Source organism: Pelophylax lessonae, assembly GCF_965119305.1.
Source record: "Pelophylax lessonae genome assembly, chromosome: 5".
In the NCBI taxonomy this organism is placed as follows: Eukaryota; Metazoa; Chordata; class Amphibia; order Anura; family Ranidae; genus Pelophylax; species Pelophylax lessonae.
In genome coordinates this window covers 199,173,272-199,188,123 of record NC_138772.1, presented here as the reverse complement: position 1 = coordinate 199,188,123, position 14,852 = coordinate 199,173,272, and the positions used below count along the sequence as shown (strand labels likewise).

At 43.8% G+C, this 14,852-nt stretch overlaps 1 protein-coding gene across 2 annotated transcripts in view; it reads right to left on the bottom strand.

Moving 5' to 3' along the window:
* Positions 1 to 14,852, bottom strand: part of ELMO1 (engulfment and cell motility 1) — a 604,300-nt gene that overhangs the window by 430,376 nt on the left and 159,072 nt on the right. For both annotated transcript variants that reach the window (XM_082257836.1, XM_082257837.1), the window contains exon 8: positions 5,795 to 5,894. In XM_082257836.1, the coding sequence (XP_082113962.1) occupies positions 5,795 to 5,894 (100 nt within the window). The remainder of the gene's footprint in view (positions 1 to 5,794; positions 5,895 to 14,852) is intronic.

Sequence of the window (14,852 nt, the reverse complement as noted above, 5' to 3'; positions counted from 1 at the left end):
GCATGTATATATGTGTGTGTGTGCATGTATATATGTGTGTGTGTGCATGTATATATGTGTGTGTATATATATATATATATATATATATATATATATATATATATATATATATATATATATGTATATATGGAATCAAAAAACACAATTTTGAAGCCCTAAAACCCAATAAATGCCCCTAAAAAGTGCCTAGGGTTCTGGGTCATGCCCTAGGGACTATTAATCACACAAAGAAAAGTTCTTAAAAAGTGTCGTTTTTGATAGAGAGCCAATTATTGGGAAAAAAAAAAAAAAAAGATTTCTTTGGATTTAGTGTCTGGGGGGTCTAAAAAGTGCACCTGTGAAGTTTCAGCTCTGTGGCATGTCCAGAACCAGAAAAAAAAAGATAATTTTTCTTAGAATTTTTAGTAGCGCAGGGATGGGACTCTGCTCCTTTCACACCTGGGCGTTTTTGTTTCAGGGGTTTATTGGGCAATTTTTGGGCGTCTTTGGAGGCAGGCATGACATCTGAACTTCTGTATAGGGGTATATATACACATACACACATATAGATGTGAAAGGAGCGGAACCCCATCCCTGCTCTACTAAAAATTCTAAGAATAATTATCTTTTTCTTATGGCAGTCACCCTGACATGGATGAGTTCGGTCACCCTGGCATAGCAGTCAGAGTCAGTTCACCCTAAACTACATTACGGTCACCCTGACACTTAACACTTTCCCTACAGAAACTAGATTATTGAATCTAACTATAGTGGTATATAGTACCCTAACTACACTGCATATCCCTTTCCTCACACTAATAATTGCTAAATGACACTGGAGCAGCAGGAGTAACAGAAATGCTTCCACTCTCTTCCACAGCCTCTCTATTACAGTGCTAGAGATTTGGCGGGGCTATGTTATATACTGGGGGGCGTATTCACTACTGATTGGCCTCTGGACCCCGTAGTCGCTCCAATCAAATTCCTAGCATCCTCCTGCCCCCTCAATTGGCTTTTACTCACGTTTCTCGTCCAATCACGGGCTTTTAAAGCCCAGTTCCTGTCCCATTGCATTTTGGGCGGTTCTGGTTGCCGAATTCCGAACTTTTACCGCAAAAAGTTCGGAATTCGGCCAAATTTCGAACAGCCAATGTTTGGGTCGAACCGATGGTCGACCCGAACCGTTCGATCATCCCTAGTCCAGATCTGGGAGGAAATACCCCAGGACATCATCCATCGTCTCATTAGGAGCCTGCCCCTACGTTGTCAGGCATGCATACAAGTACGTGGGGGCCATACAAACTACCGAGTACCATTTTGAGTTGCTGCAATGAAATTTCAGCAAAATGGACTAGCCTGCTTTTATCACTTTAATTTTCGGGGGTGTCTTTGAATTCAGCCCACTGTAGGTTGACCATTTTCATTTCCATTAAAACAATTTGGCATCCTTTCGTTCCTAACACATTACCCAGTCCATACAAGTATATATATCCAGCATGATATTTTTCCCTATTGAGATCTGATGTGTTTTCAAAGTGTTCCTTTAATTTTTTTGAGCTGTGTATATTGTTATAAATATACACACACACACACACACACACACACACACACACACACACACACACACACACACACAGCCACTCTCCCAGGGATGGCTGCCCTGAGCACTGTGGTATAATGTGAGGTGGTGGGTGAGGGATTTGTGTTAGGAGGGGGAATTTATTGGGTGGCGGGAAGAATTGTTTTGGGAGGAGAAATTTTTGGGGGGTGGTGCTAGTAGTGGTGATTTAGGGGGATTTGTGTTGAAATGGGGGATGGGGAAGAGGATTTGTGCTCAGAGGGGGAATTTTTTTTGGGGGGGGGGACCCGTAGAGGGGGGAGGGGAATTGTGCTAGGAGGGGATATTTGAGTAAGGGGAGGATTTATGCTGGGAGGAGAAATTTGGGGTGGGGGAGCATTTGTGCTGGGAGGAGAAAATTGAGGGGGTAGAGGATTTATGCTAGAGGGACGATTATTTTTTTTGGGGGGGGGGGTGGTGTTTGTGCTGGGGGCCTGTGGGGGATGGAGGGGGGGGTTTCAGAACGGGGGTAGATCTGTACTGGGCAGAGGGGGACTTTATGCTTAGAGGAAAGTATGCAGATTGGTGCTCATTTTTTTTTTTTTTTTTTTTAGGGGGGGGGGTTCATATTCATCTTGTGGAGGGAGTAGGGGCACAGTTTGGCACGTTTGTCCTGGGCTCTACATGACCATGTCCCAGCACTGCCCTCTCCTTATCATCATAAAATAGGGGGGGGGGGGGTTCTTGTAGTCCAACAGAATAGAAATAGGCAGAGATACAGTTAGGGGAAAAAAGTATTTGATCCCCTGCTGATTTTGTACATTTGGCCACTGACAAAAAAATGACCAGTCTATAATTTTAATGGTAGGTTTATTTTAACAGTGAGAGACAAAATATCCAGAAAAACACATTTCAAAAAAGTTATAAATTTATTTACATTTTAACCACTTGCTACCCGCCCACCGTCGAAATGACGGCAGAGAGGTGCATCTATTGTTCTGGGACGCCGTCATATGACGGCGCACCAGAATGGCTTCTCTCTCGCGCCCGCGGGGGCACGCAGAGCGGCGATCATTGCCGTGCCGTGTTGTCAGGACACAGCACGACCCCGATCTTGGTAAAGAGTCAATGACATGACTCTTTACCCATGTAATCGACTGCGTCCAATCATAGCCGGTCACAAGTAAATGAGGAAATGCCGTTTATCAGCTCTCCTCGCCTCACACTGTCAGAGTGTGTGGCGAGGAGAGCTGATCAGCGGCTCCTCCTCACAGGGGAGAGCAGGACAGGTAATCAGGGCACTGATCATCAGTGCCCTGATTACAGAAAAGTGAAATAGAGTGCCAATCAGTGCCCACCATCAGTGCCCACAGTGTCCACCATCAGTGCCCATAGTGCTGCCAGTCAGTGCCTGCTCATCTAGGCACTGATGGGCACTGACTGGCAGCACTATGGGCACTGATTGTGAGCACTGATGGTGCTGCCCATCAGTGTCCATCAGTGCCGCCCGTCAGTGCACATCAGTGCCGCCCGTCAGTGCACATCAGTGCCGCCCGTCAGTGCACATCAGTGCCGCCCGTCAGTGCACATCAGTGCCACCTCTCAGTGCCGCCTATCAGTGCCACCTATTAGCGCCCATCAGTGTGACATATTAGTACCTCCTCATCAGTGCCCCATCAGAGCAGTCTATCAGTGCCCATCAGTGCAGCCTATCAATGCCCATCAGTGCTACCTCATCAGCGCACACCAGTGAAGGAGAAAAATAATTTATTTTAAAATTTACTTTTTTTTTTTTTTTTTTTTAATTTTCTGTCTTTTTTCTTTTTTTTGGAAGAAATAAAAAACCCAGCGGTGATTAAATACCAACAAAAGAAAGCTCTACTTGTGTGAAAAAAAAATATAAAAATGTCATATGGGTACAGTGTAGCATGATCGCGCATTTGTCATTCAAATTGTGAGCGTGCTGAAAGCTGAAAATTGGCCTGGGCAGGAATGGGGTGAAAGTGCACTGTATTGAAGCGGTTAATTAGTGAAATAGGCATTTGACCCCTTCGCAAAACATGACTTAGTATGTGGTGGAAAAGCTCTTGTTGACAATCACAGAGGTTTCTTGTAGTTGGCCACCAGGTTTGCACACGTCTCAGGAGGGATTTTGTCCCACTCCTCTTTGCAAATCCTCTCCAAGTCATTAAGGTTTCGTGGCCAATGTTTGGTAACTCGAACCTTCAGCTCCCTCCACATATTTTCTATGGGATTAAGGTCTGGAGACTAGCTAGGCCACTCCAGGACCTTAATGTGCTTCTCTTTGAGCCACTCCTTTGTTGCCTTGGCCGTGTGTTTTTGGTCATTGTCATGCTGGAATACCCATTCACGACCCATTTTCAATGCCCTGGCTGAGGGAAGGAGGTTCTCATCCAAGATTTGACGGTACATGGCCCCGTCCATTGTCCCCTTGATCCTGTGAAGTTGTACTGTCCCCTTAGCAGAAAAACACCCCCAAAGCATAATGTTTCCCCCTCCATGTTTGATGGTGGGGAAAGTGTTCTTGGGGTCATAAGAAGCATTTCTCCTCTTCCAAACACAGCGAGTTGAGTTGATGCCAAAGAGCTTGATTTTGGTCTCATCTGATTGCAACACTTTGACCCAGTTCTCTTCTGAATCACTCAAATGTTCATTAGAAAACTTCAAATGGGCCTGTAAGTGTGCTTTCTTGAGCAGGGGGACCTTGCGAGAGCTGCAGGATTTCAGTTCCTCACAGTGTAGTGTGTTACCAATTGTTTTCTTGGTGGCTATGGTCCCAGCTGCCTTGAGACCATTGACAAGATTCTCCCATGTAGTTCTGAGCCGATTCCTCACTGTTCTCATGATCACTGAAACTCCATGAGGTGAGATCTTGCATGGAGCCCCAGACCGAGGGAGACAGTAATTTTGTGTTTCTTCCAAAAGCGAATAATCGCATCAACTTGTCACCAAGCTGCTTGGCGATGATCTTGTAGGCCATTCCAGCCGTGTGGAGGTCTACAATCTTGTCCCTGACATCTTTGGACAGCTCTTTGGTCTTGGCCATGGTGGAGAGATTGGAATATGGCTTCTGTGGACAGGTGTCTTTTATACAGGTAACAAGCTGAGATTAGGAGCACTCCCTTTAAGAGAGTGCACCTAATCTCAGCTCAGTACCTGTATAGAAGACACCTGGGAGCCAGAAATCTTGCTGATTGATAGGGGATCAATACTTATTTTACTTATTAAAATGCAAATCAATTGATAAATTTTTTGAAATGCGTTTTTCTGTAGTTTTTTCTGTTATTCGGTTTCTCACTGTTTAAAAAAAAACCTACCATTAAAATTATAGACTGATCATTTCTTTGTCAGTGGGCAAATGTGCAAAATCAGCAGGGGATCAAATACTTTTTTCCCATACTGTAACACTGTTCGGGAATTCATTGTAGCAGAGACAGTGCTACTAGAAATTAAGAAAAAATTAATTCATGGCAGGATTAGCACGTATTTCGCTATAATTATAGTGTTTTTAAAGCGGTAGGATACTCAAAGGAAAAAAAAAAAAAAATGAGCATCGCATACTAGCTCATTATGAAACACTTACCTTAGAACGAAGCCCCGACACGAACCCCCGGACACCGCTGTGGGAGCGGTCATGATCCCTCTGCGTCTCTTCTGGGTTTGCCGGTTCCGGCCCTGTGATTGGCTGGAGCCGCGATGACATCACTCCCGCGCATGCGCACGGGAGTGATTTTCCGGCAACTTCCCGGCAAGGAACTCTGAAGGTCCGCCGGACCTTCAGCGCGCATGCGCCGCTCGCGTCAGCGGCTACATGCAGCGCAAATATCTCCTAAACCGTGCCGGTTTAGGAGATATTAATTGTACCTACAGGTAAGCCTTATTATAGGCTTACCTGTAGTTAAAAATCACAAAAAGCGGTATACTACCGCTTTAAAAGGATAAACCATGTTGAAAGGTGTATGTAAGGATGTATTGAACGGATGTACTGCATACAGTTTCTTTTTCTTTTGCCCAAACACAAACTGGGACATGAAAATGAATACAGTATGTTCCCTCAACATTTACCTTATTAGCTACCACTGAAAACGACAGGGGTATATTTATGTATCAAATGTCATGGATGTCCAAACAATACAGTACTTGCAAACTCATGACAATGCTTTGGTGTATATCGCTTACATAGGTCATTCTCTTTTTTTTTTTTTTTTGTAAAGAAAACCTCTAATATATACTTACTTTTTTAATAAATGTAACTGAGAAAGTATCCCATGATACGATTCCATGATCCATAAGCTCAACAAATGCTGTCAATGTGAAAGAAAGCATTTCTCCAAAGCTGCAAAAAAAAAAACGAATAAATGCTAAATTCCAAAGGGTATGTATTCACACGAGAACAGTGAGAAAGCAGAATAAGCTGCAGTACTTAACATAAAAACATAAGCTAGAAAAAGTAATATAACTACAAAACAATCTTAACACAAAAAGCTTACAAGCGAAGCCAAGAAGAAAATTTATTTTTCAGTGGATTTCAATATTAATATACAAATTTCAGCACAAAACACAGTGGTGTAGTGGTTAGCACTTTTTACTTAGCAGCAAGCGGGTTGCTGGTTCGAATCCCAACCACGACACTACCTGCCTGGAGTTTGCATGTTCTCCCTGTGCCTGCGTGGGTTTCCTCCCACACTCCAAAGACATGCTGGTAGGTTAATTGGATCCTGTATAAAATTGGCCCTACTGTGTATGTATGAATGTGAGTTAGGGACCTTAGATTGTACGCTCCTTGAGGGCAGGGACTGATGTGAATGTGTAATGTAAATGCGTAAATTGACAGTGCTATATAAGTACCTGAAATTAATAAAATAAAATAAAATAATAAAAAAGATAGTGACATAAAATAAATCAATGTGATGCAGAAGAAGAAAATGAACAATGATAATGTGCATAGAATCTACAGCCTGCATGCATGTAAAAAGATGCGTCTCTGGGGTTGATTTACTAAAGGCAAATAGACTGTGCACTTTGCATAGTGCAGTTGCTCCAGAGCCTAGTAAATGAACAGAAGCTCTGCTGACTTTTATCATCCAATCATGTGCAAGCAATAATGCTTTTGCTTTTTTTTTTTTATTTCCCTTGTACGCGATAGGGTATTCTTTGCAAAGTGAAGGTTCACATAGTTTATTAAGCTCTGGAGCAACTGCACCTGCAGTGTGCAACTTTGCAAAGTGCGCAGTCTAATTGCCTTTAGTAAATAAACCCCAATGTCACTCGTGGACAACACAAAACTAAATGGGACATAGATGGAACAGGAAAGTGTCCCATAAAACCTTTTTTTTTTTTTTTTTTTTTTTTTTAACAGAAATAACCTGAATCCCTTTCTTGCTGGGCAAAAGCAGGTTGAAAGAGTAAATATGAAATAAATGTTAAGGAAAGACCAGTAAGTCACCAGCTTCCTAGCTTTGCACTCTACATAACTGAACCTATAGTTGAATAAACTGCTGCAAAGTAAGTCATTTCATTCTTCTGACACAAGGTGGCACTAAAATGCTAGGACAAGGTAAATACTGTTTATATGTTTGAAATTGGGTTAATCTTAGCAGTGCTGCAGTTACATTTTAATTAGGTTCCAGGCACGGTTCTATCTTCCCCTTTTATTTATGGTTTATAGATAGATATAAGAATTTGTAAGGAGCTGCAAGGAGAGAAAAGTGGTAAAAATGTAGCAATATTTCCTCTTTGAAAACATTTGTTTCCTCAGTCAATTTTACCAATAGTTACTAAGTACACATTTTAATTGTTTCTCTTAGAATGCTGGGTTTTTTTGCACTAGGGGTATATAATTTGCTTGATATTTCAGATTGCAGCATGGATGGCTACCTTAAAGTGTTCGTTACCCCAACATTTTATATCTAACATCTCATTAAATGTGTCTGCTCTGCATCCTTTTCTGTTTGTTTTGCTCCCTTAGTGTGAAATTCCTGGTGATCCTGCCAGTCCCTTTCCAAATAAAAACTGACCACACTAAGCAGGTGAGCACAGCATGGCCAGTTCTCTAGCTGTGCTGGGAACTCAGCCTGCTCTCCTCCAATGATTAGACTTGTCCTGACATGCTTCCCCTGCACAGCCTTTTACTGGGAAGCTCAGTGTGCTGTTACTGCTCCTCCCCCCAGCTCTTATGCTGCTGAGAACAAAGAGAATGTGATCACTTCTAAAAAAGGAAAAAAAAAGTAATTTATATATTTTTTATATCTAAACACACGTTTTGCCTTTTTATTTCTATTTAAATCTGAATGGGTTGTTTTACAAGGTGATCGATTACAATCCCATTAAAGAATGTTTTTTTCTGGGAATGGTCACACCTTGCTGCTGCATTGATATTTCGTTAATCATTCCTTATGTAGCACCCTCCTAGGTAGGTGCTAGGAAAATTATAGTTTGGCCCTGTTCTGCTTATCAGGAGGGCCTGATCTGTTAGTTGGTCTGTCACGTGCTTCCAGGTGTGACCTGTTGGGTCTGGGGAGTCTCCCCAGTGTATCCAATAAGGGACAGTGTTGGACAGTGGAGGAAACCTAGCCAATAGCACACCAGGGATTATGACTGTCCTAGTGGGTGGGCATTGCTGCAATGCATCAGGGGATTGGAAATAAATCCCGAGGGAGCATGTGACAGAGTGTCTTTTGGCGGGAGCAATAGTCCCAGGAGGAGGTGACGGCTGTCTCTCCTCCTGCTGAAGTGTCAGGGTGGTCCGGGCAGTCGGCCTAGGGACCAGAGGTTGAGCTGGGCTGCAGAGGATCCAGTGTGTGCTGACCGAGTGGAGCTGCTGGGCAGAGATCTTCTGGAAAAACAGAGTCGCGAGTACTCAAGATCTGCCCAGTGGTCTGCCTAAGAGAGGGGACCACTCCAGAGAGGTCAAGGGGGATCCAGGAGCCACCTAACCAGGAGTGTATAGTAAAAGGGGTGCCAAGTTGTAAAGCCCTGAAGAGTAGGGGATAAAGGGGGCACCAGGAAGGGCCCTGAACTGCCTCAGTGATACAGTCTGCACTTAAAGTCAGCTACCTCAGGAAGGAAAGCCTTAGGGGGCTCAAGAGGACTTTCCACAGTCAAAGGTGAATCTAAAGTATGTGGCCTAGCCATGACCAGCATCAGTCAGCGTTAACCAGCGGAAATCCACAGTTCGATAAAGTCCCTGCCAGTTTGTGCATAGTACAGTTGTTGGAGTATCCCACTCATCCCTTCTCCTATCCAAGTTCTCAATAAACCCTAAAAACCAAAGAAACTGGACTGGTTCTTGTCTGAGGTAATAACACTTGGAAACATGCTTGAAAGTATTACTGTTGCTAATGGTAACCCAGAGGGACCCACACTCAGCAGCTCCCTTGGGAGTAGTGCTACACTAAGTTAAGTTATTACCCGTAACTGTACTTAGTTGATGTATAAACAGTGTGAGGCACTGGCAGGATTGTGGACGGTGTATGCGTGTCACCTAGGTTTCTCACCTTCACATGGCGAGGGGCTCCAGACATTGTATATGCCAGGGAGAAAGGAATCCTATTAAGTTCTGGGTCCTGAAACCCGGAGCCTTGGTAGAGCTTTGGGTGAGAAAAGCTCCCATTCCTAGGGCCAAATCTTACCTGGTAGTCAAACCTCATTGACCTCTGTTGATCATAAAGTCATTAGTGTGGTGGCAAGGAGGATGAGCCTTAATGCCCACATGCTGCACATATGCATAAATGCTAGGGGAGGTTTTTGTGCTAAAAGCAAGCTCCCTGCACGGTTACCAAGCTCCCTGGTATCACGGTTACCAAGCTGTCACCGAAAGTCTCTGGTTATATTTAGAAGTCTGTAGAATAGGCCCCAATCATGTGACTACTGTGACAACCAATCAAAGTGTTCATGTGACCAGAAATGTCCATTCTGCCTCCCCACCTTAAGACCCAGCGGGTGAGTGGGAAGAGAGCTATTAGTCCCAGCTGCCCCATTACCTTTTTTTTTTCTACATGAGAACCGGCTAAGGCATGTTTCCCTGCATCCAATTCGCATGTCAGGACCCTGTGGCCGGCTCTCAATGGAGTGGATTCAAACAGTTTCCGCGTGGCTGCAGAGGGAATTGCACAGCAGTCCTGTGCATCTACCGGTCCGATTCAGGTGCAAATTCAGCCAAACTATCAAAATTGGACCTGAAAAGCTGAACCGGATGCATCGGACCTCCTGCTATGAGCCGCTCAACACAGAGGTGTGAATCCAGCCTAATGCTCAGGGCTCTTTCTCTCGCTCTCTCTCTACTGTAGGAACCTGCTTGGTGAGAAGGGTGAGTATTGACAGAACACTAAAAAGGTACCAGTGCTGTTAGTTTGTAATCCCATTATCAGGAAACCTGTTAGTCAAGAACTGATCTAAGTTTAGTTAGTGGCTGAGATGAGCAGATGGCATGTTTGTTTTATGCTATGGATTTGCTGTTCAGGACTTTTTTAAACATCCCATTATCACAATTTCCCATCATACTTCAAGTTGTCTAGAGCTGCTGAAGCCCCCCCCCCCCTTTCTTTTCCCTATGTGTAGGGAGATGTTGGCTGAAGCCACATTAAAAAAATTGCTGGCAGCTGTCTGCATGTGACCCTAATGTCAAGAGCAAATCTATCATTCCATGTTGCTATTTTGATAAAAGTGAGATTTTTAGTCCCCTTTTACACAGGGGAGTCCGTCGGCGGACTCTGTTTTTCTCAGCGGGTGATTGATCCGCCGATCCCCCGCTGAGCAGGCAGATGGCTGCTCTGTCTCCGCGCTGTGTGCGGGGACAGAGCTGTCAGGTCCCTGCTGTTCTCTATGGGGGAATCGGATGAGAACAAACCGTCTGTTCGTTCTCATGCGATCCCATCTGGTCCGATCCACTGGACAGATGGAAAATAGGGTTTCCATTCGTCAAGATTTGACGGATCGGATCGGATGTCAGTGGACATGTCTCCGCTGACATCCGATGCCCCATAGAGATGCATGGGGCATCCATTCAGATCCGCCTAAAAAATGGACAGGCGGATCTGAATGGTCCGCCTGTGTAAAAGGGGCCTTAGGCTCAGGAGTAAGCACAAGTCTCTCTATAGCTCAAGTTAAAAAAAAGTAATCTCCTCTTCCTCTGCCAGCTCTTATTAGAGCTTATTAGGTAACTGTAGCATTGTGAGTAATGTAGGTGCCATGTTGCCTTAAATACTGCATTCTGATTTCACCAAAACAACCAAAATGTTATTGATGATAAAAGAGTATCACTGTTTATGTGTATATAGGGCAGGGTAATCTCTACATGCAACCCTAGGTGTAAAAAGAAACAGCAGTTGTTTTTAGATTTAAAAGTGAATACTCTTCATCATTCTCCACTAGTTTTCACAGTCTGGAAGGAGTATAATAAAATACAATCAAGTACTGCGTATAGCATTAAAACTTTGGCTTTGATGCATTTTCTTAACTGCCAATAAAGTACTGCAATCCAACCTCTAAACAAGTGAAGGCTTTAAATCCTTTTTAGGCTAGGTCTCAAACTGCACAAGAAAAATAACAGCTGGAATCTGATTGGTTGATTTGTGCCCCACCTCCACTTTTCCTATGTTTTTATTATGCTTTTCAAAGAATATATGCACTTTAAACAAACAATTTGGACATGCAACAGGGCTTGCCAGATTGCACAACGTATTGTTATTTTGTGCTGCAGATGTCCTTCATTAATACAGTGTTCAAAGTATTTCTGCTTAACTAGTCCAACATCTCTACTACCAAAAACTACTCCTTTAAGCTGCAAAAAGATCAGAACAGAAAGGATATTTGAAAGTAATTTATAAAAACAAGTATAAAGCCAAGCGGTTAGAAGTATTTGCCCCCAAAATATACACAATCAGTAATCTGTAATTTGGGATTACATATAAATATACAGGTGCATCTCGAAAAATGTGACTATCATCAAAATGTGAATTTATCTCAGTAATTCAATTCAAAAAGTGAAACTCCTATTATATAGGTTCCTTACACACAGAGTGATATATTTCAAACATTTCTTTCTTATAATTTTGACAATTATGGCTTACAGCTAGTGAGGACCCAATATTCAGAATCTCAGAAAATTTGAATATTGTGAAAAAATTCAATATTGTAGACTCATTACGGTTGATTTACTAAAGGCAAATAGACTGTACACTTTGCAAAGTGCAATTGCACTCTGCAAGTGCAGTTGCTCCAGAGCTTAGTAAATGAGGTAAAGATTCAACTTTGCAAAGAATACCCAATCACATGCAAGGGAAAAAAAAAAAAAACAGCATTTTTGATTGCACATGATTGAATGATGGAAGTCAGCAGTGCTTACGCTCATTTACTAATCTCTGGAGCAACTGCTCTTGCAGAGTGCAACTGCACTTTGTAAAGTGCACTGTCTATTTGCCTTTAGTAAGTCAACCTCATGGTGTCCCATTCTAATCAGCTACTTAGCTCAAAACGAAGCCTTTCAGGGTCCATTCACACTAGCGCGACTTGTCAGGCAACCAAGTCGCCTGACAAGTCGCGGTCGGTCACCTGCCATTGATTAGTACAGGACCTGTTCTAATATGAGCGACACAAGTCGCTCCGACTTAGAAAAAGGGTCCTGTACTACTTTGGGGCGACCTGGAGGCGACTTGCATTGACTTCAATTATATGATTTCACAGGTCGCCCCAGCAAGTCGTGTCGCCCCTGTCTGAATGGGCTCTTAATGGTCTCTCAGTCCAGTTCAGTAGGTTTACACAATTATGGGGAAGACTGCTGACTTGACAATTGTGCAGAAGACAGTCATTGACACCCTCCACATGGAGGGTAAGCCACAAAAGGTCATTGCAAAATAAGCTAGCTGTTCACAGAGTGCTGTATCCAAGCATAATAATAGAAAGTTGAGTGGAAGGAAAGAGTGTGGTAGAAAAAGGTGCACAAGCAACAGGGATAACCGCAGCCTTGATAGGATTGTGAAGTAAAGGCCAATCGAGAATTTGGGGGAGATTCACAAGGAGTGGACTGTATCTAGGACATGGGCTACAACTGTCGTATTCCTTGTGTCATGCCACTCCTAAACCAAAGACAACTTCAGAAGCGTCTTACCTGGGTTAAGGAGAAAAAGGACTGGACTGTTGCTCAGCAGTCCAAAGTCCTCTTTTTGGATGAAAGTACATTTTGCATTTAATTTTGAAATCAAGGTCCCAGAGACTAAAGGAAGAGTGGAGAGGCACAGAATCCAAGTTGCATGGGGTCATGTGAAGTTTCCACAGTCAGTGATGATTTTCGGGAGCCATGTCATCTGCTGGTGTTGGTCCACTGTGTTTTATCAAGTCCAAAGTCAGCACAACCCTCTACCAGGAAATTCTAGAGCACTTAATGCTTCCCTCTGCCCACCAGCTTTTTGGAGATGCTGATTTGATATTCCAGCAGGACCTGGCACCTGCCCACACTGCCAAAAGTACCAATACCTGGTTTTATGATCATGGTATCACTGTGCTTGATTGGCCAGCAAACTCGCCTGATCTAAACCTCCAGTGGCGGCTGTTGCTCCAGGGGCCGGGGGGGTGGCAGACGAACCGCACCATACCCCCCCCCCCCCCCGGACCACACCAGGCTGCCGCAAACCATACCCCACCCCCCCCCCAGACCACAGGGAGAGAGGAGAGACAGGACAGGAGGAGAGACAGGACAGGAAAGACAGGACAGGAGAGTCAGGGCAGGAGAGTCAGGGCAGGAGAGTCAGGGCAGGAGAGTCAGGGCAGGAGAGTCAGGGCAGGAGAGTCAGGGCAGGAGAGTCAGGGCAGGAGAGTCAGGGCAGGAGAGTCAGGGCAGGAGAGTCAGGGCAGGAGAGTCAGGGCAGGAGAGTCAGGGCAGGAGAGTCAGTATAGGACCCCCCCTCACTCACCCTGCCTGAATGCAGAAGCAGGCAGCAGCAGCGTCGGCTTCTTCCCCCTGTCTTCAGCATCTCCTCCCTCCTCCTCCATGCCCAATGGCATTGCTTCTCCTTTTGGCCAATCGGGAAACAGGTCTCAAAACCCGCTTCCTGATTGGCCAGGAGGAAGATCCGTGTGACAATAGCAAATTTTCATTCGCTATTGTCACACAACTGGGTGGGCTCGGGACGCACTGCTCTGCGCCCCGAGCCCACCTTTTTTTTTTAGCCTGTGAGAGCCTCTGGCTCTAATCACATGGTTAAAAAAAAAAGCCCCATTGAACTCCATGCGTCCGGCGCCCCGCATGTAGATTAGGGGGCCGGACGCATAGATAGGGGAGATTCTCTATGAGGTTTACAGCCGCCCCTGTAAACCTCATAGAGAATCTGTGGGGTATTGTCAAGAGGAAGATCCACACCAGACCCACTAGCTGTAAGTCAAAACCATTACAATTAAAAGAAAGAAATGCTTGAAATATACCACTCTGTGTGTAATGAATCTATATAATGTACGAGTTTCACTTTTTGAATTGAGTTACTGAAATAAATTAACTTTTTGATGATATTTAAATTTTTTGAGATGTGTGTGTGTATATATATATATATATATATATATATATATATATATATATATATATATATATATAGGGTTTTTTTTTTTTTTTTTACATATTACCCTATGAGGCAAATTTACAATATTGAGTAGATCATTATTTGTTCATTTAGGGTGAAATTCTGATTCCTGTTGCTAAAACAGTACCTGTGCAGTCCTACGTGATGACACTCCAGTAAACTGCTATTCTTGGAAATGGCCGTACAAAGTAAAAATGTGAAACCGGTCAGCTCAATTTTTAATATCAAATCTCTAGCTTGTTCGCTTATTCTTTAATTACAAAATATAACCTTAAGCCTCTTTCACACAGGATGTACTCCGTTAAGCAGAACAGCCTGCTCATTGGGGGATCTGTCCGCTGATCTGATCCACAGGTCTGCATAACCTGAGCAGACTCTGACACAGCCTGCTGTTGTTCTCTATAGGGTGGTTGAATGGAAACTGATCGCCTATCCATTTCCATCCGACTGTCATCCAATCTGATCCGCCAGACGGATGGGGAACAGATCCCCATCCATCTGTTTTTGGTAGACTGGATCAGATCAGATGCACGTGGGTGTAAACGGACACGTGTCTATTTACATCCATAGAGAACGATGGGTGGTCCGATCAGGTCTGCCTGAAAAAAGGACAAAGGGACCTGATTGGTCCGCTCGTGTGAAAGGGGCCTAAGACATTATTGAACTCATCCACAAAATCTTTTACAGCTGCCATGCAACACTTATAACTGAAAAACCTAAGGGTT